At 41.7% G+C, this 18,591-nt stretch overlaps 1 protein-coding gene across 1 annotated transcript in view; it reads left to right on the top strand.

Annotated features, from left to right (window-relative positions):
* GPC1 (glypican 1) overlaps positions 1-18,591 on the top strand; it is a 415,429-nt gene that overhangs the window by 306,909 nt on the left and 89,929 nt on the right. The window contains exon 4 of the mRNA XM_086943806.1: positions 17,219-17,384. Within this exon, the coding sequence (XP_086799932.1) occupies positions 17,219-17,384 (166 nt within the window). The remainder of the gene's footprint in view (positions 1-17,218; positions 17,385-18,591) is intronic.

Here is an 18,591-nt window from a genome sequence, read left to right as displayed (position 1 = left end):
ACAGTCTTAACCTCATATACCTACTAAATCAACTATTTACACATCTTTCCACAGTCACACACGTCCCACCCAACCACACACACATTCATTCACTATCCCATACAAATACTCATTTAACAGAGTGATACAGGTATTCATACAGTTTAATCACTATCCCATATATTTAGTGAGACACTTAAAATTCCTCACTTAAAGAGTCAATCACATTGGTACTAAATCCTCCATTCACACACTTATACATCCACTCCGTCTTCAAGGCAGATTTTTATATACATATAATACATATTTAAATAAAGAACCAAACCACATCACTGGATGACGTCATCAGTGATGTCATCAGTGATGTCACTGACCATGTCATGAATGATGTAATATGTGACATCATCAGCAGTGGATTGCAGGCGCACAAGTTATAGTTAGTACAACTAACTATAACGGGGGAATTTCAATGGTTTTATACGAGTGAAATGTAGAGCTAACTATAACACCCCTGAAACCCATGTTTTTTCAGTGAATATATATGTATGTATATATATATGTATATATATATATATATATATATATATATATATATATATATATATATATATATATATATATATATATATATATATATATATATATATATATATATATATATATATATATATTACCTACTGGCGGTCGCCAGTAGGTAGTTATAGTTAGGATTTTTTTCAATGTTAAATCTCAAAATTCTATTTGGAATAACTTTGGCGCCGGTTGACGAATCTGCCTCAAAATTTCCTCAAAATGGCCTCGCGGCGTTCCGGTCCTTCCCTGAAAGTTTGGGGGGGATTCGTCAAGCGGGGGCCGAGATAAAAGGGGGGTCCCAAAACGCGTTTTCCCCATGTTAATTTCCATAGGGCGGTCGATTTCACTTTTAGCCCGAACGGCTGAATGGATTTCCACCAAACTTGGCAAAATTGTAGGGACTGGTAGCCCGATGTGCCTTTGCTATGTCTCAAGATATGTGCTCCAGTGGATTTTGAGTAATTAAGGTTCAAAAAAATATATATATCTATAGCCGCGCTCCGGTACGCGCACCGGTACGCGCACCGGGCGCTTACCGCGACTTGCGCGCAGAAAGCTGATTGGCTCTGGGGTGTCTGTAAACATTCTAAACAGTCCGGAGCGGCCGCCATCTTGTGTCTCGGTAGGATCGAGACACGAGAGGTGGCCAAAACAAAGAGGGAAATGACCATAAGGGGGCAGAGTAGACCCCCCTTGACCCCCTAGGTTTGATGTGGGGGCCATAAAAGGGCCCCGCGGAGCAAAAAAAAAATTAAAAAAAAAATTGATTTTCGCGGGGTGAGCGCCCGGTACGCGCACCGGTACGCCAACCAGTAAGCGTACCGGGGAGCTTACCATGGGGAAAAAGAATGACAGTTTTAAAAGTAGCTGTTTAAAAAAAAAATGTTTTGTTGTTTTTTTTATACATACACATACATATATATAAATGCATATGCATATATATATATATGCATATATGTGTATATGTGTGCGTGTAGAGAGAGGTAGAGAGGTAGAGGTGTAGAGGTAGAGAGGTAGAGAGGTAGCGGTAGAGAGGTAGAGATTAGTAGAGAGAGAAGAAGAGAGAGGTAGAGAGGTAGAGAGTAGTGAGTGAGTAATAGAGAGTAGAGAGTGAGTAGTAGAGAGTAGTAGAGAGCAGTAGAGAGAGTAGCAGAGAGTGAGTAGTAGAGAGTAGTAGAGTGAATAGTAGAGTGAGTAGTAGAGAGTAGTAAAAGTAATTTACAATCGTTCGGAATATCGGTGTTTGGGCAGATATGATCCAGGGACCCCCAGTATGCAAGGGGAATTAGTCCCCCCTCTACAAACGCGCCAGTGGCCTGCATTGCAGAGAGGTGTAACAAGGGTGTGGCCTCATTACACTTCTCTGCAATGCAGCTCCCTCGCGCATACTGGAGGCTCCTGGTGGACCAGTTGACCCCAGGGACCCCCAGTATGCAAGGGGAATTAGTTCCCCCTCTGCAAACGCGGCAGTGGGCTGCGTTGCAGAGAGGTGTAACAAGGGGCATAGTCTCATTACACCTCTGCAATGCAGCCCCTGGCGCATACTGGAGGTTCCAGGTGGGCTAATTGGCCCCCAGGGGCCCCCAGTATGCAAGGGGAATTAGTTCCCCCTCTTCAAACATGCACGGGGGCTGCGTTGCAGAGAGGTGTAAAAAGGGTTGTGGCTTCATTACACCTCTCTGCAATGCAGTCCCCTGGCGCATACTGGAGATTCCTGGTGGGCTTTCAGGTCTTATATAGTTAGGAATTAGCATTAAAAAAAACCTTTGAAATTCACTGAAAAAACCATAGGTTTCACACCAGTTATAGTTAGGAATTAGCATTTAAAAAACCTTTGAAATTCACTGAAAAAACCATAGGTTTCACACCAGTTATAGTTAGGAATTAGCATTTAAAAAACCTATTAAATTCACTGACAAAACCATAGATTTCACACCATTTATAGTTAGCTGGAAATTTTACTGACATAAAACCATTGAAATTCCCACGTTATAGTTAGTTGGACTCACTATAACTTGCGCGCCTGTAATGCACTGCTGATGACGTCACATATTACATCACTCATGACATGGTCAGTGACATCACTCATGACATCACTGATGACACCATCCTTGTGACAGAGTGACAGACCTAATTTCAGTGTAATGTAACGCTTGAAACACATATTCAAAAATAGAAACAAACATTTTCAAAAAAATGGAGATACCCAAACCAGTAACAACAACCAATTCAGTAATTCCACCATCTATATACACATCCACTCATTCACCACCAGTTCTATATAGTCACTCATATATATACTCACTCATCATATGTAGTGATACACCTATACATCCTGTTACACATCAGCAGTCATCCAAAAGTTACTCACACACATACTCACACATGCAAATAAACTATTGAACATCCATTTATTTGCATATACATTTATACACACACTACCACCTTACTTCTAAGGAAACTTACCCATACTTACTCTCCTAAACAATCACTTATAGAAACACATACTTATTTAAACAGGAACTTCTACAACCTCTCACTATATATACTATACTCACTTATATACATCAATACTCACATATACTAGATTAAAACATATGTCGTTACTAATGAAGACACTAGTGAGACAGTCATTCACTCACTAACACACACATATACACACTCATCCACCCATACAGTCCTGCACATATGCTGTCTTCAAAACACATACAAACAGTGAGTCAGTCACCAACCCCTGCAGCCACTTATACACAAAGAGAAACACTGATACAAACATTTAAATATTTAAACAATACTCGCTAATATATGTATTCACTAAGATACACGTAATAAGCCAGTTACCCAACCATTTTTTTTTTAAAAAAACATCCATTTACACACGTATTTAAACATTTATTCTTCCATCGACCTTTACAAATGCATATATAAAACAAATTTATTTTTCAGAAAGACACACATTCACTGGATGGTGTCATCAGTGATGTCATGAGTGATGTCACTGACCATGTCATGAGTGATGTAATATGTGACGTCATCAGCAGTGCATTACAGGCGCGCAAGTTATAGTGAGTCCAACTAACTATAACGTGGGAATTTCAATGGTTTTATGTCAGTAAAATTTCCAGCTAACTATAAATGGTGTGAAATCTATGGTTTTGTCAGTGAATTTAATAGGTTTTTTAAATGCTAATTCCTAACTATAACTGGTGTGAAACCTATGGTTTTTTCAGTGAATATATATATATATATATTAATTACCTACTGGCGGTCGCCAGTAGGTATATATAGTTAAGACCTAGTTACCATAGGAAACCCCCAACATTCTATTGGGAATAACTTTGGCGCCGATTGAGGAATCTGCGTGTAATTTTCCTTAAAATTCCAGAATTTCGGCCAGCTCCACTCTGCTCCTTCCCTGAAAGTTTCGGGGGGATTCGTTAAGCGGGGGCCGAGAAAAAAGGGGGGTCCCAAAACGTGTTTTCCCCATGTTAATTTCCATAGGGGCCTTTAGACACGGCTACAGCCCGAACGGCTGAAGGGAATAACACCAAACTTGGTAAAATGGTAGGGCCTGGTATGCAGATGTGCCTTTGCTATATTTGGTGAAAATCCCTCCAGTAGTTGTTGAGAAAATTGAATTTGAGCTAATTATATATCTATATGCGCTCAACATTCTATTGGGAATAACTTTGGCGCCGATTGAGGAATCTGTGTGTAATTTTCCAGAATTTCGGCCAGCTCCGCTCCGCTCCTTCCCTGAAAGTTTCGGGGGGATTCGTCAAGCGGGGGCCGAAAGGGGGGTCCCAAAACGTGTTTTCCCCGTGTTCATTTTTATAGGGACCTTTAGACACGGCTACAGCCCGAACGGATGAATGGAATTACACCAAACTTGGCAAAATGGTAGGGCCTGGTATGCAGATGTGCCTTTGCTATGTTTGGTGAAAATCCCTCCTGTATTTCTTGAGAAAATTGAATTTGAAATGTTTCAAATGGCATTTTCTATGGGACCTTTAGACACGGCTACAGCCCGAACGGCTGAACGGAATTACACCAAACTTGGCAAAATGGTAGGGACAGGTATGCAGTAGTGCCTTTTCTATATTTTGTGAAAATCCCTCCAGTAGTTGTTGAGAAAATTGAATTTGAGCAAATTATATATCTATATGCGCTCACCGTACGCGCACCGTACGCGTATCGTACGCGTACGTGGGCGTACCCTTACGTGTGCGAGCGAGTTTCTGATTGGCTGGCAGTCGACTGTCAACATTCCAAACTGTCCAAACCAGGAAGTGTTGGCCACCATCTTGTTTTTCAGGAGAACTGAGGCACAAGAGAGCCCAAAACAAGAGTGGAAAACACGAAAAGGGGGCAGGGTAGAGACCCCCCTACCCTCTAGCCCTTCTCAGGGGGTCCCAAAAGGACCCTCAAGGGCAAAAAAAAAATCGAACAAAATCGCGGGGTACGCGCACCATACGCGTACCGTGTGCGTACCGTGCGCGTACCCCACAATTTTAAAAATAAATAAAAATTTTTTGCACTTGGTGGTCCTTCTGGGACCCCCTGAGAAGGGCTAGGGGGTCTCAACCCTGCCCCCTTTTCGCGTTTTCACTCTTGTTTTGTGCTCTCTTGTGCCTCACTTCTCCTGAGAAACAAGATGGCTGCTCAGGTGGTCCCATAAGGATAATAACATATATAAACGTTATCCGCTAATAGAATTAGCATTTACAAAACCTTTGAAATTTATTGAAAAAAAATATAGGTTTCACGCCTGATATAGTTAGGAATTAGCATTTAAAAACCTTGCAAATTCATCAGTGATGTCATCAGTAATGTCACTGACCGTGTCATGAATGATGTAATATGTGACATCATCAGCAGTGGATTGCGGGTGTGCGAAATATAGTTAGTACAACTAACTATATAGGAGCAATTTCAATGGTTTTTTAAATGCTAATTCCTAACTATATAAGGCCTGAAACCTATGGTTTTTTAAGTGAATATATATATATATATATATATATATATATATATATATATATATATATATATATATATATATATATATATATATATATATATATATATATATATATATATATATTACCTACTGGCGGTCGCCAGTAGGTAGTTATAGTTAGGATTTTTTTCAATATTAAATCTCAAAATTCTATTTGGAATAACTTTGGCACCGGTTGACAAATCTGCCTGAAAATTTCCTGAAAATGGCCTCGCGGCGCCCCGGTCCTTCCCTGAAAGATTGGGGGGGATTCGTCAAGCGGGGGCCAAGATAAAAGGGGGGTCCCAAAACGCGTTTTCCCCATGTTAATTTCCATAGGGCGGTCGATTTCACTTTTAGCCCGAACGGCTGAATGGATTTCCACCAAACTTGGCAAAATTGTAGGGACTGGTAGCCCGATGTGCCTTTGCTATGTCTCAAGATATGTGCTCCACTGGATTTTGAGTAATTTAGGTTCAAAAAAATATATATATCTATAGCAGCGCACCGGTACGCGCACCGGTGCGCGTACCGTGCGCGCCACGCGACTTGCGTGAGGAAAGCTGATTGGCTCTCGGGTGTCTGTAAACATTCTAAACAGTCCGGAGTGGCCGCCATCTTGTGTCTCGGTAAAATCGAGACACAAGAGGTGGCCAAAACAAAGAGGGAAATGACCATAAGGGGGCAGAGTAGACCCCCCTTGACTCCCTAGGTTTGATGTGGGGGCCATAAAAGGGCCCCGCGGGGCAAAAAAAAAAAAAATCTTTTTTGATTTTCGCGGGGGGAGCGCCCGGTACGCGCACCGGTGCGCGCACCTGTGCGCGTACCGGGGAGTGTACCATGGGGAAAAAGAATGACAGTTTTATAAGTAGCTGTTTAAAAAAAAAATGTTTTGTTGTTTTTTTATACATACACATACATATATAAATGCATATGCATATATATATGCATATATGTGTATATGTGTGCGTGTAGAGAGAGGTAGAGAGGTAGAGGTGTAGAGGTAGAGAGGTAGAGAGGTAGCGGTAGAGAGGTAGAGATTAGTAGAGAGAGAAGAAGAGAGAGGTAGAGAGGTAGAGAGTAGAGAGTGAGTAATAGAGAGTAGAGAGTGAGTAGTGGAGAGTAGTAGAGAGCAGTAGAGAGAGTAGCAGAGAGTGAGTAGTAGAGAGTAGTAGAGTGAATAGTAGAGTGAGTAGTAGAGAGTAGTAGAGAGTGAGTAGTAGAGAGTGAGTAGTAGAGAGTAGTAGAGAGTAAGTAGTAGAGTGAGTAGTAGAGAGCAGTAGAAAGTGAGTAGTAGAGAGTAGTAAAGAGTGAGTAGTAGAGAGTGAGTAGTAGAGAGTGAGTAGTAGAGAGTAGTAGAGAATGAGTAGCAGAGAGAATAGTAGTGAGTAGTAGAGAGTGAGTAGTAGAGTGAGTAGTAGAGACTAGTAGAGAGAGAGTAGTAGAGAGTGAGTAGTAGAGAGTAGTAGAGAGTGAGAAGTAGAGAGTGAGTAGTAGAGAGTAGTAGTGAGTAGTAAAGAGTGAGTAGTAGGGAGAGAGTAGTAGAGAGTGAGTAGTAGAGAGTAGTAGATAGTGAGTAGTAGGGAGTAGCGAGTAGCGAGTAGTAGGGAGTGAGTAGTAGAGAGAGAGTAGTAGAGAGTAGTAGAGTAGTAGAGAATGAGTAGTAGACAGTGAGTATTTGAGAGTAGTGGAGTCGGAGAGAGTAAGTAGTAGAGAGTAGTGGAGAATATTCCAAAGTTTGGCACAGCACCACTTTCACAATGAGTCCAATCAAATCATATCACTTAGAGTCCTTATTGAAGCGCTGAATCTTGGTGTATATTCAAATGCTTTTATTTTCCTTAAGTTTATGTACCACAGCCAGCCGAAAGGTTTCGTTCTGTACAACAGAACTTCTTCAGGGCGTTCTTATTTCCTTCAAGTTATGTCGGTATCCAGTTGTCATATAACTAGATATTTCTTCCAAATGTTAGACGAGACATAAGTATATTCTTATTCAAAGTGACTAGGTATCAATTTTACCCACACAATTCGGGCAGACTTGAGTAATTTATAGCATCCTCAAAGTCAGTCTTTCAAAAATTCCAAAGTATAGGACATGATAATCCAAATCCAAATGTTTCTCAAGAAAAGTCATTTACAATCGTTCGGAATATCGGTGTTTGGGCAGATATGATCCAGGGACCCCCAGTATGCAAGGGGAATTAGTCCCCCCTCTGCAAACGCGCCAGTGGCCTGCATTGCAGAGAGGTGTAACAAGGGTGTGGCCTCATTACACTTCTCTGCAATGCAGCACCCTCGCGCATACTGGAGGCTCCTGGTGGACTAGTTGACCCCAGGGACCCCCAGTATGCAAGGGGAATTAGTTCCCCCTCTGCAAACGCGGCAGTGGGCTGCGTTGCAGAGAGGTGTAACAAGGGGCATAGTCTCATTACACCTCTGCAATGCAGCCCCTGGCGCATACTGGAGGTTCCAGGTGGGCTAATTGGCCCCCAGGGGCCCCCAGTATGCAAGGGGAATTAGTTCCCCCTCTTTAAACATGCACGGGGGTTGCGTTGCAGAGAGGTGTAAAAAGGGTTGTGGCTTCATTACACCTCTCTGCAATGCAGTCCCCTGGCGCATACTGGAGATTCCTGGTGGGCTTTCAGGTCTTATATAGTTAGGAATTAGCATTAAAAAAACCTTTGAAATTCACTGAAAAAACCATAGGTTTCACACCAGTTATAGTTAGGAATTAGCATTTAAAAAACCTTTGAAATTCACTGAAAAAACCATAGGTTTCACACCAGTTATAGTTCGGAATTAGCATTTAAAAAACCTATTAAATTCACTGACAAAACCATAGGTTTCACACCAGTTATAGTTAGCAGGAAATTTTACTGACATAAAACCATTGAAATTCCCACGTTATAGTTAGTTGGACTCACTATAACTTGCGCGCCTGCAATGCACTGCTGATGACATCACATATTACATCACTCATGACATGGTCAGTGACATCACTCATGACATCACTGATGACACCATCCTTGTGACAGAGTGACAGACCTAATTTCAGTGTAATGTAACGCTTGAAACACATATTCATAAATAGAAACAAACATTTTCAAAAAAATGGAGGTACCCAAACCAGTAACAACAACCAATTCAGTAATTCCACCATCTATATACACATCCACTCATTCACCACCAGTTCTATATAGTCACTCATATATATACTCACTCATCATATGTAGTGATACACCTATACATCCTGTTACACATCAGCAGTCATCCAAAAGTTACTCACACACATACTCACACATGCAAATAAACTATTGAACATCCATTTATTTGCATATACATTTATACACACACTACCACCTTACTTCTAAGGAAACTTACACATACTTACTCTCTTAAACAATCACTTATAGAAACACATACTTATTTAAACAGGAACTCCTACAATCTCTCACTATATATACTATACTCACTTATATACATCAATACTCACATATACTAGATTAAAACATATGTCGTTACTAATGAAGACACTAGTGAGACAGTCATTCACTCACTAACACACACATATACACACTCATCCACCCATACAGTCCTGCACATATGCTGTCTTCAAAACACATACAAACAGTGAGTCAGTCACCAACCCCTGCAGCCACTTATACACAAAGAGAAACACTGATACAAACATTTAAATATTTAAACAATACTCGCTAATATATGTATTCACTAAGATACACTTAATAAGCCAGTTAACCAACCAATTTTTTTTTTAAAAATCATCCATTTACATACTTATTTAAACATTTATTCTTCCATCGACCTTTACAAATACATATATAAAACAAATTTATTTTTCAGAAAGACACACATTCACTGGATGGTGTCATCAGTGATGTCATGAGTGATGTCACTGACCATGTCATGAGTGATGTAATATGTGATGTCATCAGCAGTGCATTGCAGGCGCGCAAGTTATAGTGAGTCCAACTAACTATAACGTGGGAATTTCAATGGTTTTATGTCAGTAAAATTTCCTGCTAACTATAACTGGTGTGAAACCTATGGTTTTGTCAGTGAATATATATATATATATATTCACTTAAAAAACCATAGATTTCAGGCCTTATATAGTTAGGAATTAGCATTTAAAAAACCATTGAAGTTTATTACTTGTTCAACCACATTTGTGGTATACTGCCTGAAGTGCCCCTGCGGACGGATGTACGTAGGGAGCACCACGAAAGCAGTTAAACTCAGGATCTTAGAGCATCAACGGGCCATTGCCAATAAAGATGAAAGCTATCCGATGGCCCGGCATTTTGCAAGTCACCACAATAGCAATAGGACTCAACTCAGCTTTTTCAGCTTAGACTGCATCCCTCAGGACATCAGGGGTGGAGATCTGAAACGGAGACTTAGACGTTTGAAGTCACAATATATTATCGACCTCCAAACTAAGTCACCAGGAGGACTCAATGCAGGGGAAGAGCTATTATCACACCTATAAACACGATCCTCGTATCCTGAACTGTGTCACTGTCTGAAGCAAATCTACACCTACACAAAATGCTTTTTGGAATCATTTGGTTTACAGTTCAACCCCTTTGATCAATTGACATGGGATTTGACTTAGTATGTTTATGTAAGTTTGGTCAATTTAATTGGGAGTTTGAATAACATGGCCATCCAGGCCTCAAGCATTGCCAATTATTCGAAGATTTATGGGGAATAGAAAATATGAACTGTTTACCAGCGCAGAAATGTGATTAGTCGAGCAATGATACTGATGCTGATTTATGATGTTAGGCTTTAATTTGAATTTAGTAATTGCCCATCCAGGGCTTAATGTTTGGAAACAGATACTTTAATTAATTCAATGTATTGAGGAATGATCAATTGTACAGCTATACATACATTGCACGAGAAAGTTTACTTTTGCACTGTAAATAGCGTTATTTCATCACTCCAAGATGGCGCTTTCATTTGTATTATGGTCCGTTTTTCATTTCATGGAATAATGCCTTTATTTACTTCCGCCTTGCCGTCGCCAGCTGACACTGACGAAGGCAAGTGCTGAAACGCGTCTGGTTTTTGATTGCTGCGCTAAATAAACCGTACGTGGTTTAATCTCTGCTGTGAGTGCCGATCTGTTGCCGGTTGTTGACCTGCGGAGCTTTAATATATATATATATATATATATATATATATATATATATATATATATATATATATGTTACTCAATGGGTAGTTACAGTTAGGTCAGCTGTTCTATAGGAGAAGGGTTTTTGTGTTGCTCATTATGTTGACACCGTTTAACGAATCTCCACCACACTTTCCAAAAATGTGCTAGTTTTTGACTTATTTGTGCATGGAAGGTATTGGGGTCAATCGGGGACCGAGAAAAAAAAGGAGTGTTCCAAATAGCAAAATCCTTAGGTATTTTCCATGGACTTCATTAGGCAAGGCTACAGCAAAAACTGCAGAATGGATTTACAGCAAATTTGGTACGCAGATTGTGCTTTTTGTGATTTGCTGTAAATCAATTTAGTAGTTTTTGAGATATTAAGGTACAAAAAAATATTTTTATCTGGATGGTTGGTCTCAAACCCAATTTTTAAAAATAAAGCGTTCTATTTTTTTCTCCTTTGCCCCAATTTGCTCCCGGGGGAGTCAGACTCCCGCAGGAGCGAATATCCTGATTGGCTTCCAGCAACATGAGACAAATGTTGCTGCAGCCATTACAGGACTCTGGGACCTAGTCCCCTGTCCTGAACATGTTAAAATAAAATATATATGGTGGCAGAGTAGGGATACCCCTACCCCCTAGGCCCCATGGGCGGGACCACCCCCAGGGGCAAAACAAAAATATATCAGAAAAAATTGCCAAGGTCCCATGAGTCTCACACGGATTGTCAAAAAGAAGAATGGCCCCCGGGGCAGCTTCGTTGTATTAATTGGAGGGGAAAAAAGTTTAATGTTTTTAGTGTTTCATAAACAAACTCGCAAAGTGGAAGTTTGGTTTTGAAAAACAAAAAACTAATGACCCACACACTGGAATTTTTAACCCAGTGTGTGGGAGTTATTATAGTTTTTTGGCTATGCCTCACTGCAGGGTTTTTCCATGGCTTTCCCTTGCCACCAGGTTATCCTTGGTGGTGATGGACCGTAAAAAATACATTACACCATCCGCCCTAAATAGGGTTTGAGAGGGGGTAAAATATCCTTCTTCTCTCTGCCCTTAATCTGTTGGGCTGTCTGTGGAAGTATTCTGTCCTTCAACTTAATACTAAGGCCTTGTCTCTAAAATGAAGCAGTCGAACCAAGGCTTTGGTGGGCAGGGTCCTCCATCGAGTTTGTGGCAGAGTACCCTGTCCACCAAACTTTAAATCACAAGTCAGGTATCTTAGTAATACGCTGCCACTTAAGGCTGCCCTTAACAGTGGAAGCCATATTGCTGACACAAGTAGCAAGTGTGACTCCCATTATCTAAGAAGAGAGTGGTAAAATGTAGCTACACCACCGGGGTAGCAGCAGACTCACTTTCTTGTGTCTTTCATTTCTGGATTTCAGTGAATCACCTATAGATTGGGTTTTTGTTTTGTATTTGTTTGTTGCTAGACTGGCGGTTGGTTTGGATGGTCTTATATTTTAAATTATATGGAATCTAATGTAGTTAACCGACAAGAAGCTCAAAAACATTAACATTTACCCCAAACAGTTTGCATCATGATGAAGCACTTATTGACAAGCATGGTGTGCATATGCTGCCATCTAACGGTGAAGTTGGAGAAGTTCATCCTCATAATCCAGGTTAGGTGGGGTGCTTTTTTCAAGGGCTTTATTTTCAGTGAAATGTAAAGCACCTATGTGTTACAGGGGCGGCTCCTCCATTAAGGCGGAGGAGCGTCGCCTTACTGCTTTCTCGCAGTGCGGGAAGCAGAAACATAAAATTGTATTTTTAATACCATTTTGTGTTTCTGGTTCTCGCACTGCGAGAAAGCAGAAGGGTATGCCTGGTTGCAGGTGGGTGGGTTGGGGAGCTTGCGGCTTGCCCAATGCTGTGGGCCCTGTCTGTTTGGTCTGCCCTCTGGGGCTGACCAAACCAGTCATGCGCACTCTGCCTTTTCTCTATGTAGGCTGCATACATCCTACATAGAGAAAAGGGCCTCCCCATAGGTGCCCGGCTGGGCGCAGTCCGCACCAATCACAACGCTGCCATTGCAGCATTGTTATTGGCTTAGGGGAATGGAGGGAGGTTGCCTGTGGCTGCTTCCTGTTCAGCAGGAAAACGTGGGACCTGTCCAGGAGCTGAGGCGGCACGGGACCCGGTAAGGTAAGTTTTAATTTGAATTTTAATTAAACTAAACACCCCCGCCTCCCAGCTGTGAACCCGCATGACCCAAACCCCCCGCCCCCCACCTGCAAAGTCATGCCGGCCGCAAAAGTACATGTAATCCATGTTTAACGAGGCACCTCAGCGAAGCTCAGTTTAAGGGCCTGTCCAAAATTCAAGCTTCAAATACATTAAAATTTGGAGACAGAAACGTTGGTATTTATCCTCCAATCCATCGTATGTGAGGTCTTCCCGAGTGGACATCCAACCATCAGCTGAGGCAGAAGAATCCTCTACCGATGAAAAAGGCAGCGATTTTGAAAATCTGTCTTTTCAAGAACTTGAGTCCCATTCGATTACTGAACAAATCGAAATTCACTAAACCCAGGCCATTTGACTCCTCGAAGTCTCCCAACAACATGCACCAGCCTAAAAAACAATCTTCAAGGCAAAACATTCAAGTAGGTCATATAATCAATCTTGCTCTCAGGATTTAAATGCTTAGAAAAAGACCTTGAAATCACCTTTTCTGTTTGAGGAAATTCAAGATTGATGTCAACATCGTCCTAGAAAAATGTTTCTCAAGCTCAGTGTCACTGAGGCATACATGATGGAACAGAACAGCATTGTGGATGTTGAAAATGATACTGAATACTATGGATGAATAACTGAATGTTGTAGCATCTGTATTTATTTCTTCTATGTGCAATGTTTTTATATATAGGCGCCTATGAATTTTTAGGTACTGTTTTTTTTTTTTACAGTTGTTTCTGCCTTTTATGGTTGTAACAAAATCCGAATAAAGAAAGAATTTGTATTCAATACCGAAGATTAGCCGAGTCCAAACCGTTTGGGAGCAATTGCATGATTTTTTATTTGAAATGACTACACCAGAATCAACTATGTAATTGAAATCAATACTCGCTACTCTTTGCACAGTATGTGAATCTAAAACAGATTCACAGAGTGAAACACATTGTTTCCATGTAAGAATAGATTTGCAGCTTGAATAGCATTAGGTTCACATGTCACTCATCCATCCTCTGCAGAAGGTTGAAGTAACTCATGCCTGGATGCACAAAGCCAAGACAGAAGGTACAGTCACTGCAGATTCTGTACAACCTAGGGCTTTCAGTTTCTTTTCGGAATTTTTCAATTTTTCTCACTCTCAAATCCATGCTGAGAGCATTTGAGTTCCTGCTCTTGCCTAATCTGTGGTTCCTCAGACCATTCACTGGCATTCTTGTCTGCATTGAAGCTTACTCCAGTTTATTCCTTATCTATCGATCTATGTACGGGCTCATTGTTTGGATCACAGGCCGGTGCACAGTGGCCCTTCAAGACAATGTCCAATATTTGCAGTACGTTTTCTTAATATTTCTTGTTGGTATTTTTGGCAACATGATTGTTTGCCCATACAAAAATGTGGACTTTGACCAATCCATCATGGCTGTTCTGTAGCGCGGAACCTCATCACTAAGTGCTTCCTCTTTCAGTAGCACATGCACACTCTTTGAGCAGAACATTGCCATAGGTGAACTCTTCTTGTCTGCTCCATTGAAACATCAATTAATTTGCTTCTGTCTGCTTACAAGGTCCAATTCTGCAAGCTTCTGTCTTGGTGACTTCAGCTCTGCAAGCTCAAGTGTTGGCCTTGTGGTTGTGCAAGCTTCAGCTGTTTGTTGATGCGTTCGAAGCTCAAGGCTTGCTTGCTGAATCCTTTTATTCTCCCATGTTTTATTGGCAATTCCACAACTCCAGGCTGAAGACCCAACTGCAAGTGCTTGCCCTTCAGTCAGAACTTAGTAATCAGTCGGTTTGTTATGCATGACCATTTTCCTTCCGATGCTATTGAGACTACTTTCCAGAAGGTGTTTATTAGTACCTTCTGGTCTTGACCAGAGTATTTACCTGGTCAGAGAAGGGGAGGTCTGTATCAAACTGCTCGACACAGATGTTTTGCTCCTTGTACTGCAATCATCTCTGCACCCAAGAATGGTGAGCAATGTAAAGGCATAGTCGAGTTTGCATCACCTATCACCAAGAATTTTATTTTGATACCATTCAGGGGCTTTCTCTAACTAGCTTTATTTGCACTGAATCAAGATGGTCTTGGGCTTTGAATCCTATTGGGTGGAGTTGCGGTGATCTTTGAAGAGGCGAGTCTTCAAATGCGGGGAATTTAGGCAAGGATGAACAAATCTGAAGCCAAATCGCTTTGGATCTTTGCGTTGAGTTGGTGAGTGATGCCTGTCGAAGTATATTAAGTAAATCAAATCAAGAGAAGGACTAGGAGCTGATTATAAGATCCACGGTTCTAAAATATCATAGTTACACAGAAGAAAGATGCTGTTCCTCCAGGAGAGACAGAAATAGGAGAAATGATCAGAAGCTGTTGGTCAGGACCGGGAAGCTGATCGACCAGATCTGGAAGTCCGAGTGATCAGAAGTGATTGCCCTCACACACACAGATGTGTGTCATGCTTCATCATTGGGCCGGTTCTGCAATGCCCAATGAGTCCCTTGTGGGGGCTCTTTATTGGACATTTTCTGATTTTAAGCTGTAATAATGAATGCAAGTGTGGATGTAGGTGTAGAGTAGTGTGTTGAGTGATTTAAAATAGTTTAAGGGGTACCAAAGACAGATTTAATAAGGGGGTCCCTTGACAAGAGTAAAAGCACAGGAACTGTCACAGGAGCCAATGAACCTGGACAGCTTCAAGGTAAGTGACGTAGGGTCGCCTCCAGGACAGCTGAGGATTGTAGGTCACGGGTAAATCATTGTGAGGGACCACTTTATTTGCACAGCTAAGCTTACCACCCTACACTTACTTCCAGACCGACAGCTACTTATCTTCTCTTCCTTTTTCTGTCTCTCCTGAAGGAACAGCATCCTTCTTCTGTGTAGTATGTTGAGATATTATTAATACATGGATTCAGAACGGCTGAGCAGGTTCCTGTGGCTGGATGTGATGCTTTGAATTTGCTTAAGATGACACCAGGACTTTAGTCTCTTTCAGTTGCAGGAAGGCTGAGAAGACGATGCAGTGAAAGTAAGAGTTGGGAAAAGGGGATGAGAAGGGTTGGTCACTGAGAGTGGTAGATGTATGTATCTTAAATATTTTTGTTTCACAGGTGGACAGTAGAGCACAACATTTTTCTGAGGCATAAGATTTACAGGTAGATTCATCAAGCATTTTTGCGAGCGCAAACTGTGCGAATCGCAAAATTCGGCCGTTTGCGCCCGCAAAAATGGCATTTGGAATTCATCAATGGGTCATGAACTCGCAATTTGAAAAATCGCAAATAATTGCGATTTCTCAAATTGCAATCGCATTTAAGGAATCTCATTAGAGATTCCTTAAATGCTATTCATGAACCTTTGAAAAATTGTGAATTCGCTATTTTTTACCGCTATTTAGCGCGAAGTCTGACTTCGTGGTAAGTAGCGAAAACTTAGAAAAATGCACATTAGTGCATTTTTCTAAGTGGTATGTTACACACACACATGTCCTTTGGACATGTGTGTGCGCAACATCAGTCTACATTGACATTTCAGGGGTGCTACAGGGTGTCCTTTGGACACGCCTGGCACCCTTGAAATCGCATCCTTATTTGCGATTAGCAAATTGCTAATCGCAAATAAGGATTGACTCCCCATTCATTCCTATGGGCCTTTAGGCCCAAAGGAATGAATGGGGATTTATTCCTTATTTGCCATTGGCAATTTGCTAATCGCAAATAAGGAGGCTGTAGGAATCGCAATTTATTTTGCGATTTCTACATGAATCCCGATTTGCAAGTCCTTAATAGCGATTCCTTAATAATCGCTATTAAGGACTCGCAAATCAGGACATTGATGAATCTGTGTGATACTCTTTATGACTTCCAGCTCTGAGAGTTCATGGAAGACCTTGAAGAGCATAGAGGATTGGTTTGAAGTCTCACTAATCTGTGTAGTCTAGTGGCGTTCCTTCACTTGCCTCAAAGCTTATTGATATTCCATAATGAGACTGCTGCAGTGTCCTTCTCCAAACTAGATTTGTGACCATGCTGTTTATGGTTTTAGCAAGTCATTTTTCGATTGCCAAGCTGAGGTTGAACAATTTGTTAGAGACCTTGAATTTCAGTAATTTATTTATGCTAGCATGTTGCATGCATCTTAATATACACTTTACTTACTTATGCTATATCTGAATCAATATGTACTTTAGTAAAACATAATACAATGAGCTGGAAATTGCTATGCACAGTAATTACCCATCCGCACAATACTAGAAGTTGTGCACTCTTGCACTTTTTCATTATCACTTTTCTTGTTGTCCTGCTAGGTTTCCTTGAACCAGGAGTGCACTCGTGCGATCATGAAACTGGTGTATTGCCCTCACTGCAGGGGCCTGGCAAATGCCAAGCCCTGCCTCAACTATTGCCGCAACGTCATGAAAGGCTGCCTCGCCAACCAAGCAGATCTGGACACGGAATGGAGGAACCTTATAGGTAAGACTGGCTTAAGTGACTGGATCAGTGGGCGAGTAGGTGACGGATGAATGAGGAATCAGTAAAATAGTTTTGCAGATTAACCCCTTGTATGCTGGTGATGGAACCACTCCGTCACCAGCCACGGACGCGCTGTGCTAATGGCAGAGTGGTTCCGTCACGGCCCATGCCGCCACGCCTGCGCGGCAGCGATTTCGCACCTGCGCTGAGTGTTCTATTGAGCGGGCGGGCCGTGACGGAACCACTCCGTCACAAGCAAAGTGCGCCCGTGTCTCGTGAGGGAGCGGTTCCGTCACGAGCATGGCGGCACCGCGTGGCCCCCCCTCCCCCCTAGCGCTGCGGCGGAATTACCGCCGTAGCCAAGGGGTTAAAGACCATGGCCCGAAGTTACAAAGACTTTACTTCGGGTTTGCTTTCCTTTTTTAACTCAAAGCCAACGAAAAGTGTTGCGTTGGTATTTACAATCCAATGCAGATCACAATTTGCATTGGATTGTAACCAAAAGTAAAACAAAGCTACACAATGTGCAACCTTGTGTTACTTTGCATCAAGAATGCATTCCATTGGCGTTGCCATGCAACTACCCAAGGGTTTTGACGCAAATCCTTATCTACAAAGAATTGTAGGCGAGCATTTGCTCCAAAATCCTGCTTCTCCCTGAGGCAGTGATAACGGGAATACATGTTTTCATTTCTTCTCATTTTTCCCTCTGTGCATGTGTGCTGCATTCTACAGCAAATATACAAAGAGGGGGACGTCCTAAAGAATTGTTTTTGTACAGGAATGGACCTCTTCCTGTACACAAACAATGCTAATCATATCCCAGACACCCTTGGACTATGGCGCAAGAGTGTCTGCATTGGTGCATGGCAGCATAAAGTCCAACCAGCTCAGGGAGAGAGCAGCACAGCATCTTAGTAGACATGGCGCTGTCCTGCTCTCTCCTGTTCATGCAACACAGTGCAGCAATTTTAATGCTGTGTTGCACTGAGTGATTTCTTAGTAAATCGGAGTCTAAGTGCGGGGGCAGTTGGATGATTTGGTGATGAGTGAAATTAAATGGATCCCTGAGTGGGCAACAGCAACACTTTCTTAATCTTGAAAGACATTTCCAGCCAGATTCATCAAACTAAAATCGGCTCGCAAAGGGCCAGATTCTGAGAATCTGGCCCTTTGCAAGCGCTATTTTTGCATTTGGGATTCATCA

The sequence above is a fragment of the Lissotriton vulgaris genome, chromosome 11 (assembly GCF_964263255.1).
Source record: "Lissotriton vulgaris chromosome 11, aLisVul1.2, whole genome shotgun sequence".
Lineage (NCBI taxonomy): Eukaryota > Metazoa > Chordata > Amphibia > Caudata > Salamandridae > Lissotriton > Lissotriton vulgaris.
Note: the sequence above shows the minus strand (reverse complement) of the source record. Positions and strands in the feature narration are given on the sequence as shown.